Source organism: Haliotis cracherodii, unplaced genomic scaffold (assembly GCF_022045235.1).
Source record: "Haliotis cracherodii isolate W230 unplaced genomic scaffold, xgHalCrac1.p SCAF_13, whole genome shotgun sequence".
Taxonomy (NCBI): Eukaryota; Metazoa; Mollusca; class Gastropoda; order Lepetellida; family Haliotidae; genus Haliotis; species Haliotis cracherodii.
The window spans coordinates 36,356,789-36,380,734 of NW_027266268.1; the positions used below are offsets into that span (position 1 = coordinate 36,356,789).

The 23,946-nt window shown below is 42.9% G+C and overlaps 1 protein-coding gene across 6 annotated transcripts in view; it reads left to right on the top strand.

Annotated features, from left to right (window-relative positions):
• The window catches only part of LOC139459895 (uncharacterized), a 57,885-nt gene that overhangs the window by 22,522 nt on the left and 11,417 nt on the right, over positions 1–23,946 (top strand). For 2 of the 6 annotated variants that reach the window (XM_071241610.1, XM_071241613.1), the window contains exons 2-3: positions 21,376–21,568; positions 23,179–23,243. In XM_071241610.1, coding sequence (XP_071097711.1) covers positions 21,385–21,568; positions 23,179–23,243 — 249 coding nt within the window. In that variant the 5' untranslated portion in view covers positions 21,376–21,384. Of the gene's footprint in view, positions 1–16,152; positions 16,174–18,772; positions 18,983–19,184; positions 19,206–21,375; positions 21,569–23,178; positions 23,244–23,946 lie in introns of those variants that run through there. The other 4 variants (XM_071241616.1, XM_071241614.1, XM_071241612.1 and 1 more) reach the window with 4 other exon arrangements.

A 23,946-nucleotide genomic window follows, 5' to 3' on the forward strand; every position in this document is an offset into this window, starting at 1 on the left:
AACCCTCCGCATGCAAAGGTCAAGGCCATCGTTCAGTTCACCACGCAAATATTCAGCCATAAATGCCATAAAATTACGTAGGTGGTAGGTTATTGCTCTTAAAGATCTGTCGATTAAAATATGTATTTTGACAATAATTTAATTATCATATTTTTCAGAGAACAAATTATTGCTTTGACCCGCACCACACCACCTACCCCCATCCAGAACATCCAATTGTCCGCCCCTTAGACGTTAGTTAGTCTTCCGGGGTAGAATAGGTCTTCAGCAACCCATGCTTGCCGTAAAAGGCGACTATGCTTGTCGTAAAAGGCGACTAACGGGATCGGGTGGTCAGACTCGCTGACTTGGTTGATGCATGTCATCGATCCCAATTGTGTGGCTCGATGTTCATGATATTAATCACTGGATTGTCTGGTCCAGACTCGAGTATTTACAGACCGCCGTCATATAGCTGGAATATTACTGAGTGCGGCGTTAAAAAACAAACCAACCAACCAACCAACGTTAGTTACTCACTGATGTGCTTCTCTTCAATCTGGTTTGCTGTTTATCAAATGTCTCAGTATTGTATTTATTGTTTTACTGTCCTCCCCGACAGATATATAATCTTTCAGCGTTTCCGTTCTCCGGTATATGCCGGATATTGACCGGCAAAATATGGTTAAATTCAAGGGCTCGCTGTCCCTGCGTCCGGTATACCTTTTGATTTGTTAGCACCATATGACCATATAAAACATCCTTTTTTTTCAGTAAGTCGTAAAACATGTATAAAAATCATACAACAGTTCCCGGATACTCGTTTATCACTAATTGAGTAACTTTCTTGAAAACATACCGCTGCCAGATAGATGTCGTATCGATAATGGTCCCTTTCATTGAGGTAGTCTTGAGGATCTTGTTTGGGTAGAAAGTATCTTTGGACTTGCTACAAGTGTTTCCTTGCTTTTTCAAAAAAAGTTCAAAATAATTACTTTTCTGGCGCCGCATTTATATTTGCAAAGTTGTGTCCCTTAGCCATGCCAGAATCCGATTGACATGGGTTCGAATCCCAAGTTTAATTTGATTACGATTGTTGTTTTATCGGGATGAGCGTGTTTGTTGTTTTACAAAAGTGGTAAACATCTAGGACCTGCATCACTTTGGGTTTCCATCCCACATCAAGTTGATACGCCGTGATAATACCGGAGGTTCGATTCCCAGCCGGTCATACCTAAGACGTTAAATGATGGTACTTCTTATTACCCTGCATGGCGCTCGGAACTAAGGGGCTAAAACAAGGACTGGTCGGCGTGAATTCAGTATAATGCCATGTTAAAGGGGCGGTTGGGTAACCTAGTAGTTAAAGCGTTCACTCGTCACGCCGAAGACCCAGGTTCGATTCCCCACATGGGTAGAATGTGTGAAGCCCATTTCTGGTGTTCCCCGCCTAGATATTGCTAGAATATTGCTAAAAGCGACGTAAAACCATACCCACTCACTCACTATCCATGTTAAACTGCAGCATGGCACTTAAAAACCAACATTAGTACGGACTAGTACAAGCAGCCACAAGCGCGTTGCCGCACGTCGCTTTATGAGTGCAATAGTCCAGAACGCGACGTCAAACCAATTTTCATCTCACCTGTTTATGAAAAACGTGACCACGTGTAATTATCCTCGCCGCTACTCATTCAGTTGCTATCTTTTATGTACAAGTGTTATTTCCAGATAAGATAGCCTTCGCTGGGAAACCTGATTCCGCTTTGTGTATAATCATATAATCACATCTCTGCCAGAAAGGTCACCAATGCATTTAAATCGATACTGTCAGTTTAAATATATATGTATGGTTATTTAGACGAGTGGGCCCCGCTAATATGAGCTGTATGGTACTTCAGGACCCTGGGTCACCGCGACAGGAAATAGCCGTCGGTGGTAACACGTGGGAAGCATTCACAAAGAGAGCTTAACTTGAGACTAGACGCTCCTTGGGCATTAAGATTACCCAGACTACCATTTAGTCCTTGAATTAATATATTAATTAAAATATATATTTACAAAATGTAAGACGCGTGAAGATCCGGGGTAGAACAGGTCTTCAGCAACCCATGCTTGCAGTAAGAGGCGACAAACGGGATCGGGTGGTCAGGCTCGCTGACTTGGTTGATGCATGTCATTGTATCCGTATTTCGTGGATCGATGCTCATGATGTCAATCACTGGATCACCAGACTTGATTATTTACAGACCGCCGTCATATAGCTGGAATAGTACTGAGTGCGGCGTTAATCAACAAACAAACAAACAAAACAAATAGAATCCAAATTGAGCCCAGAACAATGATGTCAGCACTCTCATCTTTCCAAATCATTCTAGACTGTGAGTTCATTCCTTTCTTAATTTATTCCCTTGGGCCTGGGAGACAGACAGGGATTACTCTTATATATTGCAGGTCGTGAGGGATTGGGTATTAATGGATCGGCGTGTCACACACCTAATCAATATCTGTGTCTTGCTATGTGCATATGTCATTGTTGGTCACAATGACTGTATGTGTGTGAGTACCTTGGTGTGGAGAGGGCACGGGTGGCCCAGTCATCTAAGGCGCTGCAATTCGCTTTGCAAAGTTGCGTCCCTTTGGCACTCCAGAATCCTATGATTGTGGATTCGATTTCCGGTTCGCCCCGATTATGTTTCTAGGTTTGTCAGCGCCATACCGTGATCGTTGGTTACACTGAAGTGGTAAACGTCTAGGAACTGCATCACTTTGGGCTTTCCTCCAACATTAGGTTGACACGCCGTGATATAACTGGAATACTGTTAAAGCTGCGTTAAACACAACTCACTCATTCACTTGGTGTAGACCAGGCTGACCAGAGTCGGCACGGTAGCAGAATGATCAGAGTTCTGAACGCCCGGGTTCAATTCCCCACATGGGTACAATCTTTCAAGCCTATGATGACATGCCGTGATGTGGCTGAAATATTGCTAAAGGCGACGCTAAAACCCTACACAATAACACACACTCGTAGTTTGTTTGTTGTTTAACGCCGCACTCAGCAATATTCCAGCTACATGACTGCGGTCTGTAAATAGTCTAATCTCATGAGCATCTATCTACGCATTTGGGATACGATGACATGCATCAACCAAGTCACAGATCATGACCTCCCGGTCCCGTTAGTCGCCTCTTACGACAAACATAGTCGCCTCTTACGACAAGCATAGTCGCCTCTTACGGCAAGCATAGTTGCCTCTTACGGCAAGCATAGTCGCCTCTTACGACAAGCATAGTCGCCTCTTACGGCAAGCATAGTCGCCTCTTACGACAAGCATAGTCGCCTCTTACGACAAGCATAGTCTCCTCTTACGGCAAGCATAGTCGCCTCTTACGGCAAGCATAGTCACCTCTTACGGCAAGCATACTCGCCTCTTACGACAAGCATAGTCGCCTCTTACGGCAAGCATAGTCACCTCTTACGACAAGCATGTGTTGCTGAAGACCTATTCTAACCCGGAATCTTCACAGGACTACAGGCGTAGAAAGCAGGACGATTTAGGCTTGTATCGACCTGGCCATGCTCATTGAACAAGCCTCTTATCTCATATATGATCACAAGTACTGTCTGCCCGAATTCCGGCTCTCTGCTATCTTTATGATAATATGGTAACCTATTTTTGTCATCAGTATTGTGTATTAGGCGGACCGACTTATCACGTGACATTACGCCCGTACCCACATGGATCGTTTTAGTTGCTACGTAAATTATTTTCTAAAAGATCAGCATGTTTTGGTCAGTGACAATTATTTTAAGTCTTATAATCTCATGTCGAGGTGTCTGAAAAATGGGGTGTGATTGGGACTAATCCATTTTTTCACTTGGGTAACAAGCACTGGATAGTGGGAGAACTCAACCGTGGCATTTAGGGTATTAGGTATCTGACAAATGGGATGAGACCATCTGATGAATGAAATGGGATGCTATACCCAACATAATGTAAGTGATTTACAAGCACAAATATATAAGGAAATACCATCCCAGGGAAGCAACGCAGGCCGGACATGCTATCAGTTTTGAGAGAGATTCGGAGAATGTTTCAATGCTATCTGTATTGCAAGGTTGCAGAGAATGTATGTGAATACACAAGAAACACAGTCAAGGCGTCTTTTTGTATCTTTGACACTTTGTCGATAACCGTATCAGACAAGCGACGGGTTTAAACTAATGCATTGTCGATAAAAGAAATCATTCTTCCACTCATGATAATGAAAATATCCAGTACCTAATAGCGCTAAGTAAAGCTAGCTGAAGGAAACAACCGAACTACTTCCGGATTGTGCACCAATACGGATAACACGAACTACTTCCGTTAGTCCACCAATACGGATGACACGAGCTACTTCCGATGATCTATCAGAACGGATAAAACGAATTACTTCCAATGATCCATCAGTTCGGATAACACGAATTACTTTTAATGGTCTATCAGTACGGATAATACGAATTACGTCTAATAGTCGATCAGTTCGGATAACACGAACTACTTCCGATGGTCAATCAGTACTGAAAACACGAATCATTTCTAATGTCCCATCAGTACGGATAACACGCACTACTACCGATGGTCCATCAGTACGGATAACACGAACTACTTCCAATGGTCTATACTAGAAATAACACGAACTACTTCCATTGGTCCATCAATACGGATAGCACGAATTACTTCTGATGATCCATCAGTTCGGATACCAAGAATTACTTCCGATGGTCTATCAGTACGGATAACACGAATTACTTCCAATGGTCAATCAGTTCGGATAACACGAAATACTTCCAATGGTCAATCAGTACGGATAACACGATTTACTTCCAATGGTCCATCAGTACGGATAACATGAACTAATTCCGATGGTCCATCAATACGGATAACACGAATTACCTCCGATGGTCCATCAGTAGGAATGACACAAATAACTTCCGATGATCCATCAGTACGGACAACTCGAACTACTGCCAGAGCTCCATCAGTACGGTTAACTCGAGCTACTTCCGATAGTCCCCAAAATTTCAAGTTAACACGGTAGACACTTTTCTTTCACTATTTGAGAATACGGACCTCTACTGTAGGCCCCAGCAGGAGTGTTACTACACAAGATAATACGACATCCTTGATAACAGGGAGTATTCGTTGCAGATTACTTGAGACCCGTTTTACTCCTCGCTGATAGTGGCGACGGCGCTTAAGTGCTTGTTCAAGGTCGGGATGGGGTAAGGCTGCTTTGTCCTGAGGTGTTGACGTATAGAGTTGATAAAGACGTCGTGAAATGCAAATATGATATTGTAAATTCCGCGTCCGCCTAATCTGGTTAAACCGCACAATAGCGGATTATAATATTTTCAATGTAAATATCACAATAAGATTATAACCTCCAACCTGCACGTGCATAATGTTCGCTGCATCTTTCAAATATACAAGTCTGTGATAGGCATTAAGAAGTCGGAGGAACATGAACACATGACACTTTTAGGATAATAATTTCTTTATTGTTCGTAGCGATGTTTGAGGACTGCTTCTTGCCCCTTCATCAGGTGAATTATGAGTAAGCGTGTTGAGTTGTTATCTGTAAAAGTGATGTTATAATTATTCACTCACTCACTCACTTCTATTTGTTACAAATCCCGTTGTGATTCCGTGGTATAAATGTCATTCGTAGGAACCGAAACCACAGATTTGCCCCGGTTATTTTCTAAGTTTGTCAGCACCATACACATGTCAATGTATTTCACCAATGACGTGGTCTAGTGGTAGAGCGTCCGCCCGGAAAGCAGAAGGTCCGAAGTTCGATCCCCGGCCGCGTCACACACGTGCATGCACGTCACTATATAAGTGCAATAATCTTGGACGCGACGTTAAAGCCCATTTCACCTAACCTCACATCTTTCACCAATGTGGTGAACGTCTAAGGCAACACTGTTCACAGCGGCTTTAAATCTTTCACTCACGTGCATGCGTCGACTGAAACGACAGTGACAAAGCTGATAGTTGCTCATTGTCATTGATCATGAACATCGATCCACGCAACTGGGATACGATGACATGCATCAACCAAGTCACTGAGCCTGACCACCCGATCCCGACAGTCACCTCTAACGACAAGCATAGTCGCCTATTACGACAAGCAGGGTTGCTCAAGACCTATTCTACCCCGTATCTTCACGGGTCCGTCCAAGTGAAACTAGATGTCTGTGGCAACCCAAGATGCTAATGTGACGCTACAGGTAGCTTTTAAAGAAACACGGTGGTGGAGTAGCTCCGTGTTAAAGCGTTCGCTCATCATTCCCGAAAGCCGGGTTCGATTCCCGAAATGGGTAGTTTTTGTGTAAAGCCAATTTCTAGTATCCTCCGCAGTGATATTGTTGGAATATTTCTAAAGCGGCGTAAAACCACTCACTCACTCAGTTGCAGAAACATTCCCACCAGAACAGTATACTTGCAAAATACTGTAACATAAACTGCACATCTTAATTAATTCAGTGTTTTTCCACCTTGAAACTGATATCCACGTGTTTATGGGAAGTATATTCAGTTTGCGTTCAAATCGATATTCTTTCTCCTGTTGTATAATTAATGTTCACGGATCCCCAGCTGTTGTTGATGTCTCATGTGATCCCATATTCATGGAAGCTCCAGTTTTATGAGACCTTTATACAGACGGTGTATAATGTGATCAGCTCTTTAAACTGGTTGCTCTGTCGGTAGTGCGAGTCGTGTATTCAATATTGGGATATCTTGTCGGTTACTCTTAAGTAGACAGGAACCCAGTCCAGATAATGTTACACCCACCAGTGTGTAGCAGCCAATCGCTGTATAATCGCTGTTACACGTGACTCTCGTCAACTCTCTGACTACCATTTTGAGATACATCTTTACTTCACCTAACTCCGGAAATCATGAATAAGGGACGTTCGATGACATTTCGCCATATCCGTCATAATGGGTTTTTTTGTTACTGACTCTATACGTACTGTTTTTGCTCTCTGAAAGGGGTGACACGGCTGGTTCAGTCTTGTAAGGCACAGAGTTGCGTCCCTTGGGCTCGCCAGAAACCAAATTGAGGGTTCGGATCCCGGTTCGCCCCGATTATGTTTCTAGGTTTGTCAGCACCATACCCGTGCTCGTGTGTTTCACCAAACTGGTAAACGTCTGAGATCTGAATCACTTCGGGCTTTCCTCCCACATTAAGCATACACGCTGTCATATAATTGGAATATTGGTCAAAGCGGCGTTAAACTCACTCACTCTCTGGAATGAGGATGCACAGTTTCTGAGAACCAGACTCCTTTTATATAGGGGGTCCAGGGAACAATGTAGTTTGTGTGTAAAACAGGGACCAAATTATCCTATTTCAAGCATTGTGAACTTTTTAAATAAGACACCATCTCCCTTGGCACGCTGAAGACGCGGGTTCGATTCCCCACATTGATGATGCCCATTTCTTGTCCCCGCCATGATATATCGCTAAAAGCGGCGAAAAACTATACTCAATCATTCATTCTCGATGTCCCAGTATTATATAACGTTTTAGATGTACCATTTCAAAGAGAAATATTTGCCTTGCCTTTTGAAATCTCAACGATACATTCATAGAAAAAGAGAATGAAATGTTTTATGTTCCTAATTATTACAATATTTGAAAAACCTTTTTATCGGATAAAAGGAAAAAGAAGCTTATCGAAAAACGACCCTCTGTTTGTGCTGTATCAGGCGCGGCAGTAAGAACAGTGTTTCAAGGCGTATCCATTTCAATCGACATTCCAGAATGGCGTGTTGTGTTAGCATGTGTCAGTCCTTAATTATGTGGGCTTCTTTCTGTGAGAGGTATAATTATAGAATGGAAAGTCTCACGTTTTATTCTTTCAAAAAGAAATGCCCCCAAATACGTTTTAGTTTCCTGTAACTTCAGTTCGAAACTTGCTGAGTATGGAGTTTGCTGTTGTTTCTGTGTTGTTTAACGCCGTACTCAGCAATCTTCCAGTTATATCACGTCGGCCTGTGAATAGTTGAGTCTGGACCAGACAATTCAGTGGTTGATATTATGAGTGTCAATCCACGCCGTCGGGGTACGATGACACACAAGTCACCCAGCCTGACAACCGCTCCATTAAGTCACCTCTTACTGTAAACATAGTCTGTCTTAGAGACCCTGGTACAAATATATATCAAATACAGCCCATGCAAGTCAATAATGTTTGGCAAGTCTAGATTACTGCAGTATCTGAAAATGAAGAGAGTCACTGGGCTCCATTTTATTATAATTTTATTAAAATAGCGGAACAACTGTTATTTTCTGTACGATATGTTCATTTCTCAGACAAGATGTTAGTCTACTGGCAACAATACCACACTGGTTGTTTTACTATCCAACTGTCCTTCCATTTTGGCTTTTTTTTAAAAGGGTGAAAGTAAATTAGATGATGGTATTTGAATGTTACAGACATACAGTATTAATTGGAGTGAAAGAGGGTGTTTCCACCGACGAAACGATACTCAATTATCTTCTACTTATGGCACAACGGTATAAATGTAACATTCCTGATACGATCTGTACATGTTATAACGATGGTCAGGACCAAGAGTTTCATGTACGGCTAGCAACATACATCAAACAATGGACCATGCAATGGTAGAGCGAATACCAGAAGCACTGCCAAAGTAATGGATAATAGGCCTGCACATACTACGTCATGTATGGTCTGGTGTAGAATCTTGGCACTTAATGTGAAAATTAAGAAAAATATTAATTTATCATTCAATCTCCCCCCCCCAACCCCCCCCCCCCCCCAAAAAAAAAAATAAATAAATGAAAATAATAAATAAATAAATAAATACGACTAGCATAGGTACCTGGGACCAATTATCACCCGGAATTTTCCTGTACATCGTCACTGTACATGTGAGTACCGTTTGTCTGAACACCTGATCATTTTAAAAAAAGATTGATAAATTGATAGGCACTAGTGTGTTGATATATCGTAATATATAAATAATATCGATAGTGTACCGGCATCGGTGGTAAATATTGATATTATAACTTAATATCGTAATTTTAAAAGTTCGAGCAATCGTAACAAAACCTACTGAACCGTACTTACTACAATTGCTTGAACTTTGATAAGTCGAATTTCATTGGCATTTTTTAGTTCGACTTATTACATGAAATACGGCAATGTGACAGCATGTCAAACTAAACAAGTGACATGACACCCGGGTAACATAATGACACCCTGAGGTGACGGTGACTCACGGAGTATTTTTTTCGCTCTCCTTCTTGCTTTGAGAAAATCGTTAGTTCCCTTTCTTTTGTAAATCAGTATATTCCAAAATCAGCTGAAAATAGAAATAAACTACAAATTCCGGGTTAGGATTGTTCCAGTACACAAGTGCTTGTTGCCAGAGGAAATTTGAATTGATCGGAAACATGGTTGATTGCGCTTCTTCCGACCTCGTTCCGACGATGTTCATGATATCAATCATTGGTTTGTCTCGTCCAGCCTCGACCGCCGACTTCTACACAATTCACACATTCATCGGTAAAATGTAAATGAATTATAACTCTCATTTTAAGTTTATTAACCCAGCGAGATTTTGCAAATACAAAAACGTTTGGGAAGATTGTCCCTCCATCCTCCCCCTCCCGCCCCCACTGCGAGCGTCGACTCATTACTCGGTGTGAAACACGGTGTCTTTCACTGTGAATGTGGCTGCTGACTCGCCTAGTGGAGAGTCGCATTACATGGACTACAGCTCATTACGCAAGGAAAACAGGCTTAATTATTCATTGACCTGCTGTTTGAGCAGTTCAAGTGCCCACGTAGGCGCCATGGCGAGCTATAGGACACGGAAACTACAAGCTGCTAGTTGGGGGTATTTTATTCACTGCTGTGGTGTCAGGATGTTTTGTCCCGGAGTGTCTGTATGTGGATTATTCTGTAGGCAGGGGGAGGGGTGGGGTGGGAGTGGTATTGCGACAAGGAGTTACTGTGTGATCGTTTTAGGGGATGAATGTGTAGTATTCATCTATTTTAAGTAAATAATGACACCCCCTCCTAACCCCCCAACACCACCCTTCTTTTTCATCCTACCCAAGGGGATTTCCAAGTCAGAACATTCGTCACCACTCGCCCCTTTCCGTAACCTTCTAGAAAACTCATGCCCCTATCGACGAATGTTATGTGCGAAAATACGACAAAACAATCCGAATGCACGTATGACATCAGGTACTTCGATGAAAGAATCCCGCAGGAATAATTGTTTTATTTTACAAATGTCTTGCATCTAAAATATACCCTTGATACAGTTAAATATGTTTAGTCATATTGAATAAATACCGTAAGTCCCGATGTGTTTTAAATAACATCTGAAATATATATGACATGGGGGAAATATACAGGAATCATTACGCAACGAGTTGACAATTCTTTTAACTATGCCCATTTGCGCTTAGACGGAAACCAGTCGCAAAAATGGCCACGAGAGGGGCAGGAGTCGCTGCTATTCGGTTTGTCACGGAATAACACGAGTTGGTCTCGAATGAAGTCAGAACAGATCTGAAGCACCCTAAAAAATCACGTAGTCAGAATGTGGGATCTGCCTGGTTGTGTTGCATCGTTCCCCGGCAACGTCAGTTGTTACTCGAGCTATGACACCCACAACCACACAACCCCACCCCTTCCACCCCTCACCCCCCTCATCCGTGATGAATGTGATGACTGCGGTGTTACATAACATCAACTTCATCTCCTTCCAGTGTAGACAGCCTCCGTGGTCTAATGGTAGAGCGTCCGCCCGAAGAGCGGAAGGTCCGGGGTTCGATCCCCGGCCGTGTCATATCAAAAGACGTTAAAGATGGTACTTGTTGTTACCCTGTCTGGCGCTCGGCATAAAGGGGCTAAAACAAGGACTGGTCGGCCCGGAGTCAGTATACTGTGTCTGAGTGGGGTATTCATGTTAAACTGCGGCATGTTATCTCAGGGAGCTAGCACTATAAATCGGCATCAATCCGAACAAGTACAAGCAGCCGCACAAACACACACACGTACATGCACGTCGCTATATAAGTGCAATAATCTTGGACGCGACGTTAAACCCCATTTCACCTCACCTGACCTCACCTTCCAGTGTTTGCACGGTATATCACGTGATGAACTTCATTATGTCACATGACACCAACATCTTGAGGTTAAAACCATTGCTATATTGGATCGTTTTGATTAAACGGAAACAGTGTTTTTTCATGTTTCAGGCTTTAGATGTGTGTTTTGAGTGGAATACAATAATGTTATGCAGGGCGGGGAGGGAGAAGTTTATTTGCTTAAATTGTAGACGCGATGGCATGAAATCTCTTATTGCAGTTACATGCTAAACGCTCGCAAAAGGAAATCGTATTACCCAACATCGGAAATTCAAGTGGATCGTTGAGTATTTGTTCAGGTGTGCAGGATACGCAAGTTCTAGTGTTAGTTGACTGTTTTACTAATCAAATGGAAAGTTGCAGTTCGTCATAGTAATATATGTGTTTGAATGAACTCAGGATTATATTTGAACACATCGCCCTATCACCTGTTGAATGCATCAGTTAGTGGCAACTTTGTCCCCAAATCGTAAGATGGAGGTCATGTAAATTTGTTCTTCCCACACACCCGCGTATTCACATGTCACATACATTCCCTCCCGCACCTTTGACACCTTTTGCCCCTTTGGCTACCCCCACCCCCGACCCCCCACCATCGCTTCTACTATACACCGACACATACCTATACCTACCGTTCCATATTTCTTCACGAACCTGTGTATATATACACAAGAAGAGAGTTGAAATGATACCTTGCTAATCGGTCTACATTTTTTATGCTGCGTTAAAAAACGGTTTTTAAGGCAATAACAAGTTGGGGGTTTCATTTTGCGGAGCGTAACTCATAAACCATCCAATATTTCTTGATGAAACTTTGAAAACATTTCATACAACCCTGTTTGGATTCAAAATCAGAGTTCCCCAGATGCGGTAGTAGAATCTATACCAAAAGCTAGTTGATTGACAACGGTATACGGATCTATTCCGAAACGTCGCCATTACCGTAAAATAAAGTTGTTATCCATAAACTGTGTCTACTTTTGTTATCCGTCAACTTCTAAGAAATTCCTATCAAATAATTCGACTGTATCCAACAACTGAAATAAAGATGTTGATCATCCATGCTATAGTTTGTTTGTAGTTCAATGTCGCACTCAGCAATATTCCAGCTATGTGACGGCAGTCTGTAAATAATCAAGTCTGGACCTGACAATCCAGTAATTGACTTCATGAGCACCAATTGGGATACGATGACATGCATCAGTATGTCTACATATATAGATGGTGAACAGTGAGCAAGGCGTGATTTATCATAACATGTACATTTGGTTTAGTCATCAGTCTTAATGTCAGTTGTACTCACAAAGCTTTAGGATTAGATCAATTATGTTCCAAAGAAAGAGATATATATGTATGGCATATTGTTTGTGATTGAATGCATATATTTAAAAGGGGGGATGTCGGTGTCGTTGTAGTGTTGTTGCACGCTGTCACGGTGCCCTTGTCTGCATGTTTAGATGCAAAGTGGTTGTTGTAGCATGCTAAGCTGTTCTCCACATGCGGCACGCCCTTTTCAAACGAGTTACTTAAAGATAAAGGTTTTACATACATTCCACCTACGTGTTTATATTAGCGTCATTATAACTGATACCATGCTCTAGACAGCATGCGGGCTTTCTTTGTCTAACGCCTCGGTCAGCAATGTTCCAGCTAAATGACTGCAGCCTGTAATAATAATAATAATAATAATAATAATAATAGATAGAATTGTTTTGTGCACTTTTGCACACATTTATTTGTCTGATGATCCTCTCGTGAAGCATGTCAAGACTCATGATGAAAACAAGGCATTCCACAGTTTACTTACACGAGCCAAGGGTGTGGGATATAATCTCAATGTCAGTGTTGATTTTGTTGACGGCTCTGTACTGCTGGACGGTATAGAAATGAGTGTCAACCAAGCGAAATGCCATATCAAGTCGGCCCAGACTCAGTTTTTCAAGGAGAGGCTTTTTGAACGACCACTGCATCGAGTTTACGTGCAGTGTGTTGAGAGGATCAGCAATCCTGCAGAGTCATTTGCTTGGATGAGGTCGGATGGCCTGAAAAGTGAAAAAGAAGGCTTTCTGTTCGCTGCTCAGGACCAGTCACTTCCCACTAGAAACCGTCAATGTGTGATTTTGCATCAAAATGTAAATATGACATGTAGATTATGTAATGAATTCAATGAGACTGTCCAACACATTGTCAGTGGATGCCCAGCTTTGGCACAAACACTGTAATATCTTAATTGACATGATGGCGTGGCTCGATTATTTTATTACCGTCTTTTCCATGCTTGTGGTTTTGACACAGAGGTCCTTCCATGGTACGACCCGGAATATGTAGAGGGCGTCATGGAAAATGATAAATACAAAATTCTTTGGAATAGGCCCGTATACAGCCTCCGACGTATCCAGGCCAACCAACCTGATCTTGTCCCTTTTGATAAATCCAATGAAATCATTTATATCATTGAATTTTCCATTCGCTGTCTGGGCTGCATGTAGAGGGGACAAGGGCCCTGAGCTGTTGATGAGCCTAACCTGACTGACTGTGCCAGGATCACACAAACCCTCTTTGCTGCATTTTTTATTTTAATCTGTAAATAATAATAATACACAGTATACTGAACCCAGGCCGACCAGTCCTCATTTTCCGCCAGGTAACAACAATCTTTTAACGTCTTTTGGTATGACGGGGCCGTGGATCGAACCACCAAACTTCCGCCCTCCGGGCAGACGCTCTATCCACTAGACCACGGAGGCGGCCCCATTTCACACAGAAGGAATGTTTTGCATACTCAATTACCGTTTGCGTTCCGAATGACCACGACGGCGTTAAGTAACTCTAGTTTCCTTAACGCTTATAAACAGTGTACTTCTGATGTATGTGTATATTTTCATTTGGCCTTGTCGGAATTTAATTGAGATGAACCAATCTACCTTAATGCAATACTGACACGCTACATCAGGGCCTATTTACGGGGTGCCCTGCATCTTAAACCTGTTCTATTATGAGATCATGGAGTACTTACACAGGCAATATAACACCCGTTTTAAAACCTCACGTTACATTAAACCGGCAACCAATGACAAGCGAGTCCCGTTGAGATGTGACGCTATCTACACGCCGAGGGTACCCTCAATTTCAATACTCCTTTCAGTGTGTTAATACACCGCAGGCATTGACACTCAAGATGTCTGTCAAGATCAATTATGACACTTTGAACACGCCTCAAAACCAATTTTAATACCTTTGAAACATGGTTCTGTACATATAATGAGAGAGGTGTTTGAAAAAGCATGTTGTGTTTGTGAGGTGCAAATTTGTGGTGTCGATCGCCTGTTGTCGCCATGTTACCATGGTGACGGTGACATGTACTTGTTACGCATGACTGCTACACTAGCGACATCCGCCATTGATACACAATGACCTACATTAACCTCGGTGGCTGATGACTCAGTCATCCGCTTTCTCCTCAAGGCAAATAGGACTTTTTCAAGCAAGTAGCGTCAGACGATTGATCAAGAGTGTTTTGACTAGCATGAAACAGTCTGGTGGTCTGGTATACTGTCGTACAAATAGAGAATCTCACCCGAGTGTCTTTTGATATCAAATATATCAACACTCGTTGATAAAAGTGGAAAAATTCCGAGGCTTGCCGAGGATTTTTGCCACTTTTATCAACGAGTGTTGATATATTTGATATCAAAAGACACTCGGGTGAGATTTTATTCATCATCCAACATCATTCTTTCAACTTTTTCAATTTGTAGACAGTAATTAGCAGTGTCTTCAGTGTAAAAAAGTACTGCAAACAGCTTCAGTACCAGAGCCATTTGTGATGTCATTTGATTGTGACGTCATGTTACCAGTGACGTCACAATGGTCTGCAAAGCATTGTGATGTAATTTCATTGCAGCGATATCTACAGTGTAGATATCGCTTGATCTCATCCAAGCGATATCTCCTGTGGGAGCCAGTTTTGGATGATAAAATCTCATTTCTAAGTTTCCGTGGTTCTGTTTGGAATGTTCTATGTCTCCTACGGTAACGCGATGTCGTCCCTGGCATCGTTTCACAAAGCAATCTTAGTATAACAACTCTAGCGGTCATAAAGTCTCCAAGTCAGTGATGGGATTCGAACCACGGACGTTCAGACGCCTTGTCCACATGGCCAAAGAGGTTAAGGCGTGATGAGTACCATGACGAGTGTTTTTGTTTGTTTGTTTGTTGTTTAACGCCGCACTTAGCAATATTACAGCTATATGACGGCGGACTGTAAATGATCGAGTTTGGGCCAGACAATCCAGTGACTGACATTATAAGCATTGATCCAAGCAATTGCGATACGATGGCATGCATCAACCAAGTCAGCGAGTCTGACCACCCGATCCCATAAGTCGCCTCTTACGGGCTGCAGATGACATGCTCTTCCCCGGGTCTTCACGGGCCGGCGAGTGTTTTTTTCCATTGAACATATATTGTATCTCTGCTTTGTGGAGAAATTATACGATTTTAGGGGTAAGTTACGATGGTGTTATTGATGGTTCGTATCATCAAGATGAGGACGTTACTTTTGTCAGATGATGAAAAGCACGATGTCTGCATCGTGCGTTTATTGTATATGCGAGTTGATATCCGGGGCTTCTTTGTCTAGAGTACAAAGGTTTTAGTAGACGGTGCCTAGGCGTAAAGCTGTTTGAACGCAGAAGCGATAACCCACGGGATGAACTTTGGTCATTTATCTGTGTGGGAGAGGGGACGAGTGTCGTAGTTCATCCGAGATACATCGATTTCCACCCCTAACAGACACAGGCGCTTGTAAGAGTGTGACGCATGAGGGTTGGGGGTCGGGGGTCGGGGGTCGGGGGATTAGTTGGAGGTGGGGCAACGTCAGTCGAAATGCTTCACAGTGTTGGTGGAGAGATTCCTTGTCTGGCTGAAGGGTTGGGGATTACACAGTTAAAGAAGAGATTTCCGGGGAAAAGTGATACTCTTGGTCATCAGCCACAGGTGCGTGTCAAGGATGGGGAGCCGTATGTCAAGGATGGGGAGGTGTGTGTCAAGGATGGGGAGGTGAGTGTCAAGGGTGGGGAGGTGTGTGTCAAGGGTGGGAAGACGTATGTCAAGGATGGGGAGGTGTGTGTCAAGGGTGCGGGACCGTATGTCAAGGATGGGGAGGTGTGTGTCAAGGATGGGGGACCGTATGTCAAGGATGGGGAGGTGTGTGTCAAGGGTGGGGGACCGTATGTCAAGGATGGGGAGGTGTGTGTCAAGGATGGGGGACCGTATGTCAAGGATGGGAGGTGTGTGTCAAGGATGGGAAGACGTATGTCAAGGATGGGGAGGTGTGTGTCAAGGATGGGGGACCCTATGTCAAGGATGGGGAGGTGTGTGTCAAGGGTGGGAAGACGTATGTCAAGGATGGGGAGGTGTGTGTCAAGGGTGGGGGACCGTATGTCAAGGATGGGGAGGTGTGTGTCAAGGATGGGGGACCGTATGTCAAGGATGGGAGGTGTGTGTCAAGGGTGGGAAGACGTATGTCAAGGATGGGGAGGTGTGTGTCAAGGATGGGGGACCTTATGTCAAGGATGGGGAGGTGTGTGTCAAGGGTGGGAAGACGTATGTCAAGGATGGGGAGGTGTGTGTCAAGGGTGGGGGACCGTATGTCAAGGATGGGGAGGTGTGTGTCAAGGATGGGGGACCGTATGTCAAGGATGGGAGGTGTGTGTCAAGGATGGGAAGACGTATGTCAAGGATGGGGAGGTGTGTGTCAAGGATGGGGGACCCTATGTCAAGGATGGGGAGGTGTGTGTCAAGGGTGGGAAGACGTATGTCAAGGATGGGGAGGTGTGTGTCAAGGGTGGGAAGACGTATGTCAAGGATGGGGAGGTGTGTGTCAAGGAGGGGGGGGGGAGGGCTATGCCTTGGGTCGGAAGAGGTTCGCGTCAGGGGTGGGAAGTGATACCCTTACACCGGAAGACTTACAACTGCAACAGAAACTATAATCCCGGCAACAAATCCTCATCCGGGTTACCTTTGTATGGCGGATGCCCAGCGACCCTGGCCTCCTAGAAAGCAGCTTTACTCCACAAAGAAGGCTAATCGTAGATACGTTCGTCACCATAGATATGACATGCATACCTGCATAGGATATGAACCGTGGCTATTTATCATGTTTCAACCAACATTGCAGGGTCACTGTGACTCAAACACACTCACTCCGAAAATAACCTTCAGCTTACACGATTACCTTAACAAAACTAGGCGAGATAGCAAACAACCCTCTCAATGTGTTTTTTTATGGAAATTCTGTTACCAGTAATACATTCTCATCTCGATGGCAATCTGCTACTCTGTTAACCTTCTGTGTCGAACAGTTTGTGACAGCTCGAAGGTTTTCAGTTGTAAGCGAAAAGGGCATCCTCGAGGCATGTGCTGTTTAAGTTCGATGTAGGAAGTACTTCGTGACAACCAATCCGATCTTGTCTTAATAAAGTAGCCCATTGTAGTAATAAAATAATTTATTCACTCACTCACTCACTCATGCCGGCTGCCCGCGGTATTCCGACCGTGACCGCCTCAGCCTAGACTAACATTTAGCCTCTGAAATCTTATATTACACAATATCCTTCTTGACTCTAAAAACAAAACAAAATTCCCCATGCTGATTTGTGGAATAGAGCTAGCTTGAGCTGGCTAGACTTGCTTTTGTATGCATTTCTAGATATATTTTTTTCTCCATAAAATGAATATATTCCACGGTCATGGTGCAGGACTAGCCTCAGCCTTGTGATCTCACGGGGATTCGTGGTGGGACGAAACATTCACGCAGAGACCACGATTCACGAAACAGATCATACCGCGACCTTCTGTTGTCGTCTTAAGTCATAAACGTCTGTAATCTTCACAAGGTCATATTTTAATGTGTATTGTGCCTCTCATGTTCAAGCTTGCCTTACAAGTATAAATTGTACCCGTGTCTTGTACTTTACATCTCCTTTTCAAAGCATGACGCATTAACAAGACGTTTCTCTCTCGTTCTCACTCAACTTCGATAACATAAAAATAAAAATTACCAATACTTTTATCACTGCTTGAATGGGTTAACGTTATTGGGCATTGCAGGAGCCTCTGTGTCCTACAAAACTGAGAGTACCACGAGATTTAGTATAACGCCGGTTGTATGACACAAGACTGACAGGTCCCCAGCAACCAATGCATATCCCCCTGTGGTGATATTTCTGGACTATTGCTAAAATCGGCGTAATATCATATTCACTCACTCTGTCAAAGACTTGAAAAAGAGGCTGGCGTGATATTCCCCGGATTATGGCTGCGGTGTAAAACAACATTCACACACTCGGGTTATACCAGAAAATACACACTTGTAGACAGAATGTTTAGGATAAACGTTAATATACTTTAAGGTTTGAAGTAGTTATTGTCCGGGTTTTATCAGTGCATATAGGGTGCTTACGCTTTCTCTGTGCGATAGTTCCCGTGTAGAGGAACCGGGGCAGACCGAATATTTTATGTTACACCTGTGAAGCTCGTTGTCGAAGTCTATTTCTGTCGTCAATAGATTTACAGTTTAACAGCTCTTCTCCCGTGCAGCGCCATTCAGCTCAACAAGGCGACATGCATGAATTGTTACTACGCATCTTTTAGTCGCGGCTGAATGGGCACGTATAAATACCTCGACAAATAACTCCCGTAAACAACAAGCGAGCTTCTGTTGACCTACTTGTGGAAATATTTGCATACTTGCGTTAACATGAAGCGCTGATACATGTAGGATCTACGCACAGGATCATTGTGAGTATGCAATATTTGGTTTTGTAGTGTTGCCACGAACATTGCTGAGCTCTGCATGAATGTAGCATTTGGAGAGATACTCGTTGATGATGAAAGCGTTCAGTGGACTCGGCAGTGCAGTGTAGTTCAATGAACGTGATGAGTATTGTATCTCAGTGAATGTCGGCATTGGCAGATGAGTACAAGCGTCTGGTTAAACCTATCTTGTTTAACAACGAACGTTACAAGTGAGTGATCACATGTTGATCTGAGGAATTGCTGATCGGGGAAATGAAGTCATTATTTTGTAAATATAATGACACGTCTACCCATTTGTCATTTGGACTCGCCCAAACGTGTTTTACCAGATATGTCAGAAGTACTCATTTATTGTTGAAAAAGGGAGTAGGGGTAGTCTAGTGGGGCATGCGTTCGCCTGTCACGCCGACGGACCGGGTTTGTTATCCCTCGTGGGTAATGTGGGAAGTCCGTCTTTTGTGATATTGCTGGAATAGTAAAAACGGTTTCAAACCATACTCACTCAATGACATTCACTCCTTGTTTAAATAGAAGTTATAAATGATAGAGGGAGATTTGAAATGTGGACACGCCATATTTTCCCCAAACGCCTTCTTAAACACTCCAGACATGCTACTTATCGATTACCCGTGCCAACAAATCGTATCGACTTTTTAAATTCCAAATAAGCACTTGACATCTTTTAGACTGGAATATTCACGAATTCCGTGCATTCTTAGCCCAAGGCATATGTTTTTGAGGGCTGTAATTGAATATGGTAGCTGGCGAGGTTTATCAGGAGAGAATAGAATGTGTCAGTTTTGCTCTCGAGCGAAATAGAAGATGGGTGTCGTTGTTTATTAGTTTGTCTATTTACTGTAATGTATCACTGTATACACAAACATGCCTGCCCGTCAATCAAGCACCCTGTGAGTTGCTAATGTAACCAATCAAGACAGATGTTATGAGTAAAATTGCAATGTTTGTTTACCATCCAGTGCGAGGAAAAAATCCCACCAATTCAATCCCATTGAGGCCATTTTCCTTCCCTGTAAGGGGGTGGTGGTGTTGTCTTGTGGTTACAGCGTTCGTTCGTTCAGCAGAATACCAGGATCGATTCCTTACGTGGGTACAAACAATGTTTGAAGTACATTTCTGTGAAGATCCAGATAGACAATGGGTCTTCAGCAACCCATGCTTGTCGTAAAAGACGACCCGTGAAGATCCGGATAGACAATAGGTCTTCAGCAACCCATGCTTGTCGTAAAAGACGACCCGTGAAGATCCGGATAGACAATAGGTCATCACCAACCCATGCTTGTCGTAAAAGGCGACCCGTGAAGATCCAGATAGACAATGGGTCATCAGCAACCCATGCTTGTCGTAAAAGGCGGCCCGTGAAGATCCAGATAGACAATAGGTCTTCGGCAACCCATGCTTGTCGTAAAAGGCGGCCCGTGAAGATCCAGATAGACAATAGGTCTTCGGCAACCCATGCTTGTCGTAAAAGACGACCCGTGAAGATCCAGATAGACAATGGGTCTTCAGCAACCCATGCTTGTTGTAAAAGGCGGCCCTTGAAGATCCAGATAGACAATAGGTCTTCGGCAACCCATGCTTGTCGTAAAAGACGACTATGTTTGTCGTAAGAGGCGACTAACGGGATCGGGTGATGCATGTCATCGTATCCCATTTGCGTTGATGGATGCTCATGAAGTCAATCACTAGATTGTCTGGTCTAGACTCGATTATTTACAGACCGCCGTCATATAGCTGGAATATTGCCGGGTGAGGGTAGGGGTGATGGTGTACTAATGAATTTGCCTGTATTTTAACATTTTAACAACAAAAATCGTTGGAAAAATAAAAAAGTAGATTCCTGTCTGAAGTCGTCAGTTAATTGTCACCACCTTTTTACTTGATGTTTCACGGAATAGTTGGTAATTCTATACAGTGACAAATGTGGCATAACGACTGACATTCTGAAAAATAACGATCTTGACAACAGAATCTCCGTATATGTTGTGTATGTGCTGTGCTGGACTGGAGATATCAAGCTCGTCACAGCGATAGCCCGTTCACGGTGCTCTCTTTACTATCCGAGAGTGTAACGAAGGTGTCACGCGCTGGGAAGGAGCTTGGGGAGATATAATGCAAGGGAGGTAACTCGAAATCTGTTTCCTTCACGCTGAAGCTTTACTTTTCGCGCTGACGTCCCAGGTTCGACTCGGAAGAAAGAAACTTTTTTTCTTTTTTTTTCCTATAAAAAACACGTAATCCTGATGCTTTGTTTAGTTGAACATCCGCATCAGATTGAAGTGTTGCTTGCATGATTTCAAACTTTGTACCCGCCTTTCCGCTTCTTGTCTAGTAAGTAATCAATTATTTGTTTGTTTACAGATAATCACAATGGGTGGGTGTGCATCTAAAAACAAACAGCCAAAGGAAGAGGCCTACAAGCCGGCTAATGCGCCGTCCAATCAACCGGACTTTGAGGAGATCGTGCCAGAAATTAAGGCAGATGTTGCGGCAAGCAAACCCTTGCTGCGGGCTAACGGGTCGGCTGCCGCAGCCGACGGCGGCGACAAACGGGGTGGGTATTACAGCAACATTCGACAGGGAACTTGGGGGCACGGGTCGTTTGAGGTTCTGCAATTCGCTTTGCAGAGTTGCGCCCCCTTGGCATGCCAGAAGCCGATGATTGCGGGTTCTACTCTCACCCCGATTATGTTTCTAGGTTTGTCAGCACCATACAGCTGCTCGTGGGTTTCACCAAAGTGGTAATCGTCTGAGACCTGCATCACTTCCAGCTTTCCTCTCACATCAAGCTGAAACGCCGTGATGTAACTGGAATACTGTTTAAGGGGGCGTTTGGCATGTTATGATAAGCGCATATATACCTCTCATCACTTGGTTGTTGTCTCTCTAGCTTGATAACGGTGTTAGAATCTACATGGAAACGTCGCTGTATGCAATAAACCAGAAGTTGTTATCCATACTTACTTATTCTGCCAACTTCTAGAATGCCAGTCAAACAGTTATTCCAATATCTCACCTATATAATTGTGAATTCTACAGTTTTTTATTCATGTCGCCGGATTTCGCGGATTCAAATCCCACTGGAGACACATTTTTCGTCACAGTTTTCTGTCATCAAAGTCAATGAATAAAAATAGTTCTCCCGTAATGGCGTTTTACTAACTTTTCAGTAAGGCAATGCCCGGTCAAAGACAAAGGAACCGTTGCTTAGGAACACTTTTATTCCACAAATTAGTTGAAAGATTGAAGAACTATTTGAAGAATTACAAGAGCATCATCCGTGACGTCAGTCTAGCATCCGTCCATTGAACAAGATGCCAAAGCCTTTGTCCCCGAGTTTGTTAACCCATCACGGTCGACCGAACTTCCATGGAGTGCAATGGCTTGAATAGCTGGACATGTTTATTAAGTCCCCACTGCTGGTCTCTCTCTATTATAAAGCCATGTTGTATTGAAGAGATACACATTATCAGACCCGCACTTGAACGGCGATTGTCAGTGCGCTGTTCTGTTAAACGCAAGGGCGAATGGGAACACGCGCTGATCAATCTTTCATGTCATGTAGTACAGTCTGATGTGATCTGTACAATAACATCTAAGTCATGTCTCATTAAGTTTCAAGTTTGTGGGAAACATTAAGTCAACCGTAAGATGTATCAGTGTGTCAAGTCTCGTTTATGTGAACATTTATTCACGGATTTTGATACTCTAGGGCAATAAAAGGGTCAATGTGTCAGCCTTAATTTATATTCCCCATCTTTCGTTGGTGTTAATATCCACGCGTTTGTTGCCTCTAACGGCTGTCATATCTGCTCCTATCATCTCAAAAATTGAAATCTAAATGTTTATTACACGCAGTCCAACCTCGTTCCTGAGAACATTATCACTTACTTCAATGCTCTATGTCACTTCGATATATTCTATGGTACATTATGTTTACACACATCATTAAATCTATAACTTGTTGTAGTATTTGTAAATACTTTGTACCCCGCCCATTGAGAGTGTTAATACAATATCTTCTTCTATCGTATCTCTTTTAAGTGTTTTTTTTTCTTCAAAATGTTACCAAATGGACGGTCTGTGCTGGATGCAATCCAGTCGAAGAAACGCATACGGGCTTTCAGAAACCTGATTATCATCATGTGACGATTTCTGTTCCAGAGTACCGGAACTCAGTGGGCCCGGGTGGAGTAATTCTACCCAATCAGCCGCCAGTGAAAGATGAGGTCAGTTTGATAATAATAATAATAATAATAATAATAATAATCATAATCATAATCATAATAATAAAAAAATAATAAATAAATAAAAATAATAAAAATGAAAAAGCGACACGCCACTTTATAATATTATTATAAAATAATATAAGCGACGAAGCCCTTTCCATAGCCACAAGGAATCTTTGCTAAAATCGGTCTATTGTAAGATTCCGACTGTATCACGAGCATGTGTCACCCGTTACAAACACATGCAAAGGCAAGTCAACTGTAACTTGAAAAACAACACGGGAACACATGGTACAAGTCAAAATAAGGTCTTGCTTCTTACATGATTTTTGAACCTGGTCCGTTAAATTTGGAAATGTACTCCACATGTCTACCATTATTCTTTATCCGAAAGCTTTACTGAGGCCCTGAATGTTGTCGCCTTGATCAAACAACTTATGAGCAAGAGTCGTCTGACGCTCTCTGAAATCTTGGTAGAAAGAGCATTGTACCTTAAGCTTGTGCAATGTAGACGCCAAAAGGAAAGTTTACTATTTGAAATTTGAAGTCATCACACTTGTCATACAGTCTTGTTGAGAGTGTTTTGTCACTCTGAATCTTTATGCATGTGCAATGTGGTCCCCTCTATTTCTAGTTCAGGTGGGTAAATCAGTGGACGGGATTTCGATATTCGGTGGTTATTGAATTATATCAGATCATCAAT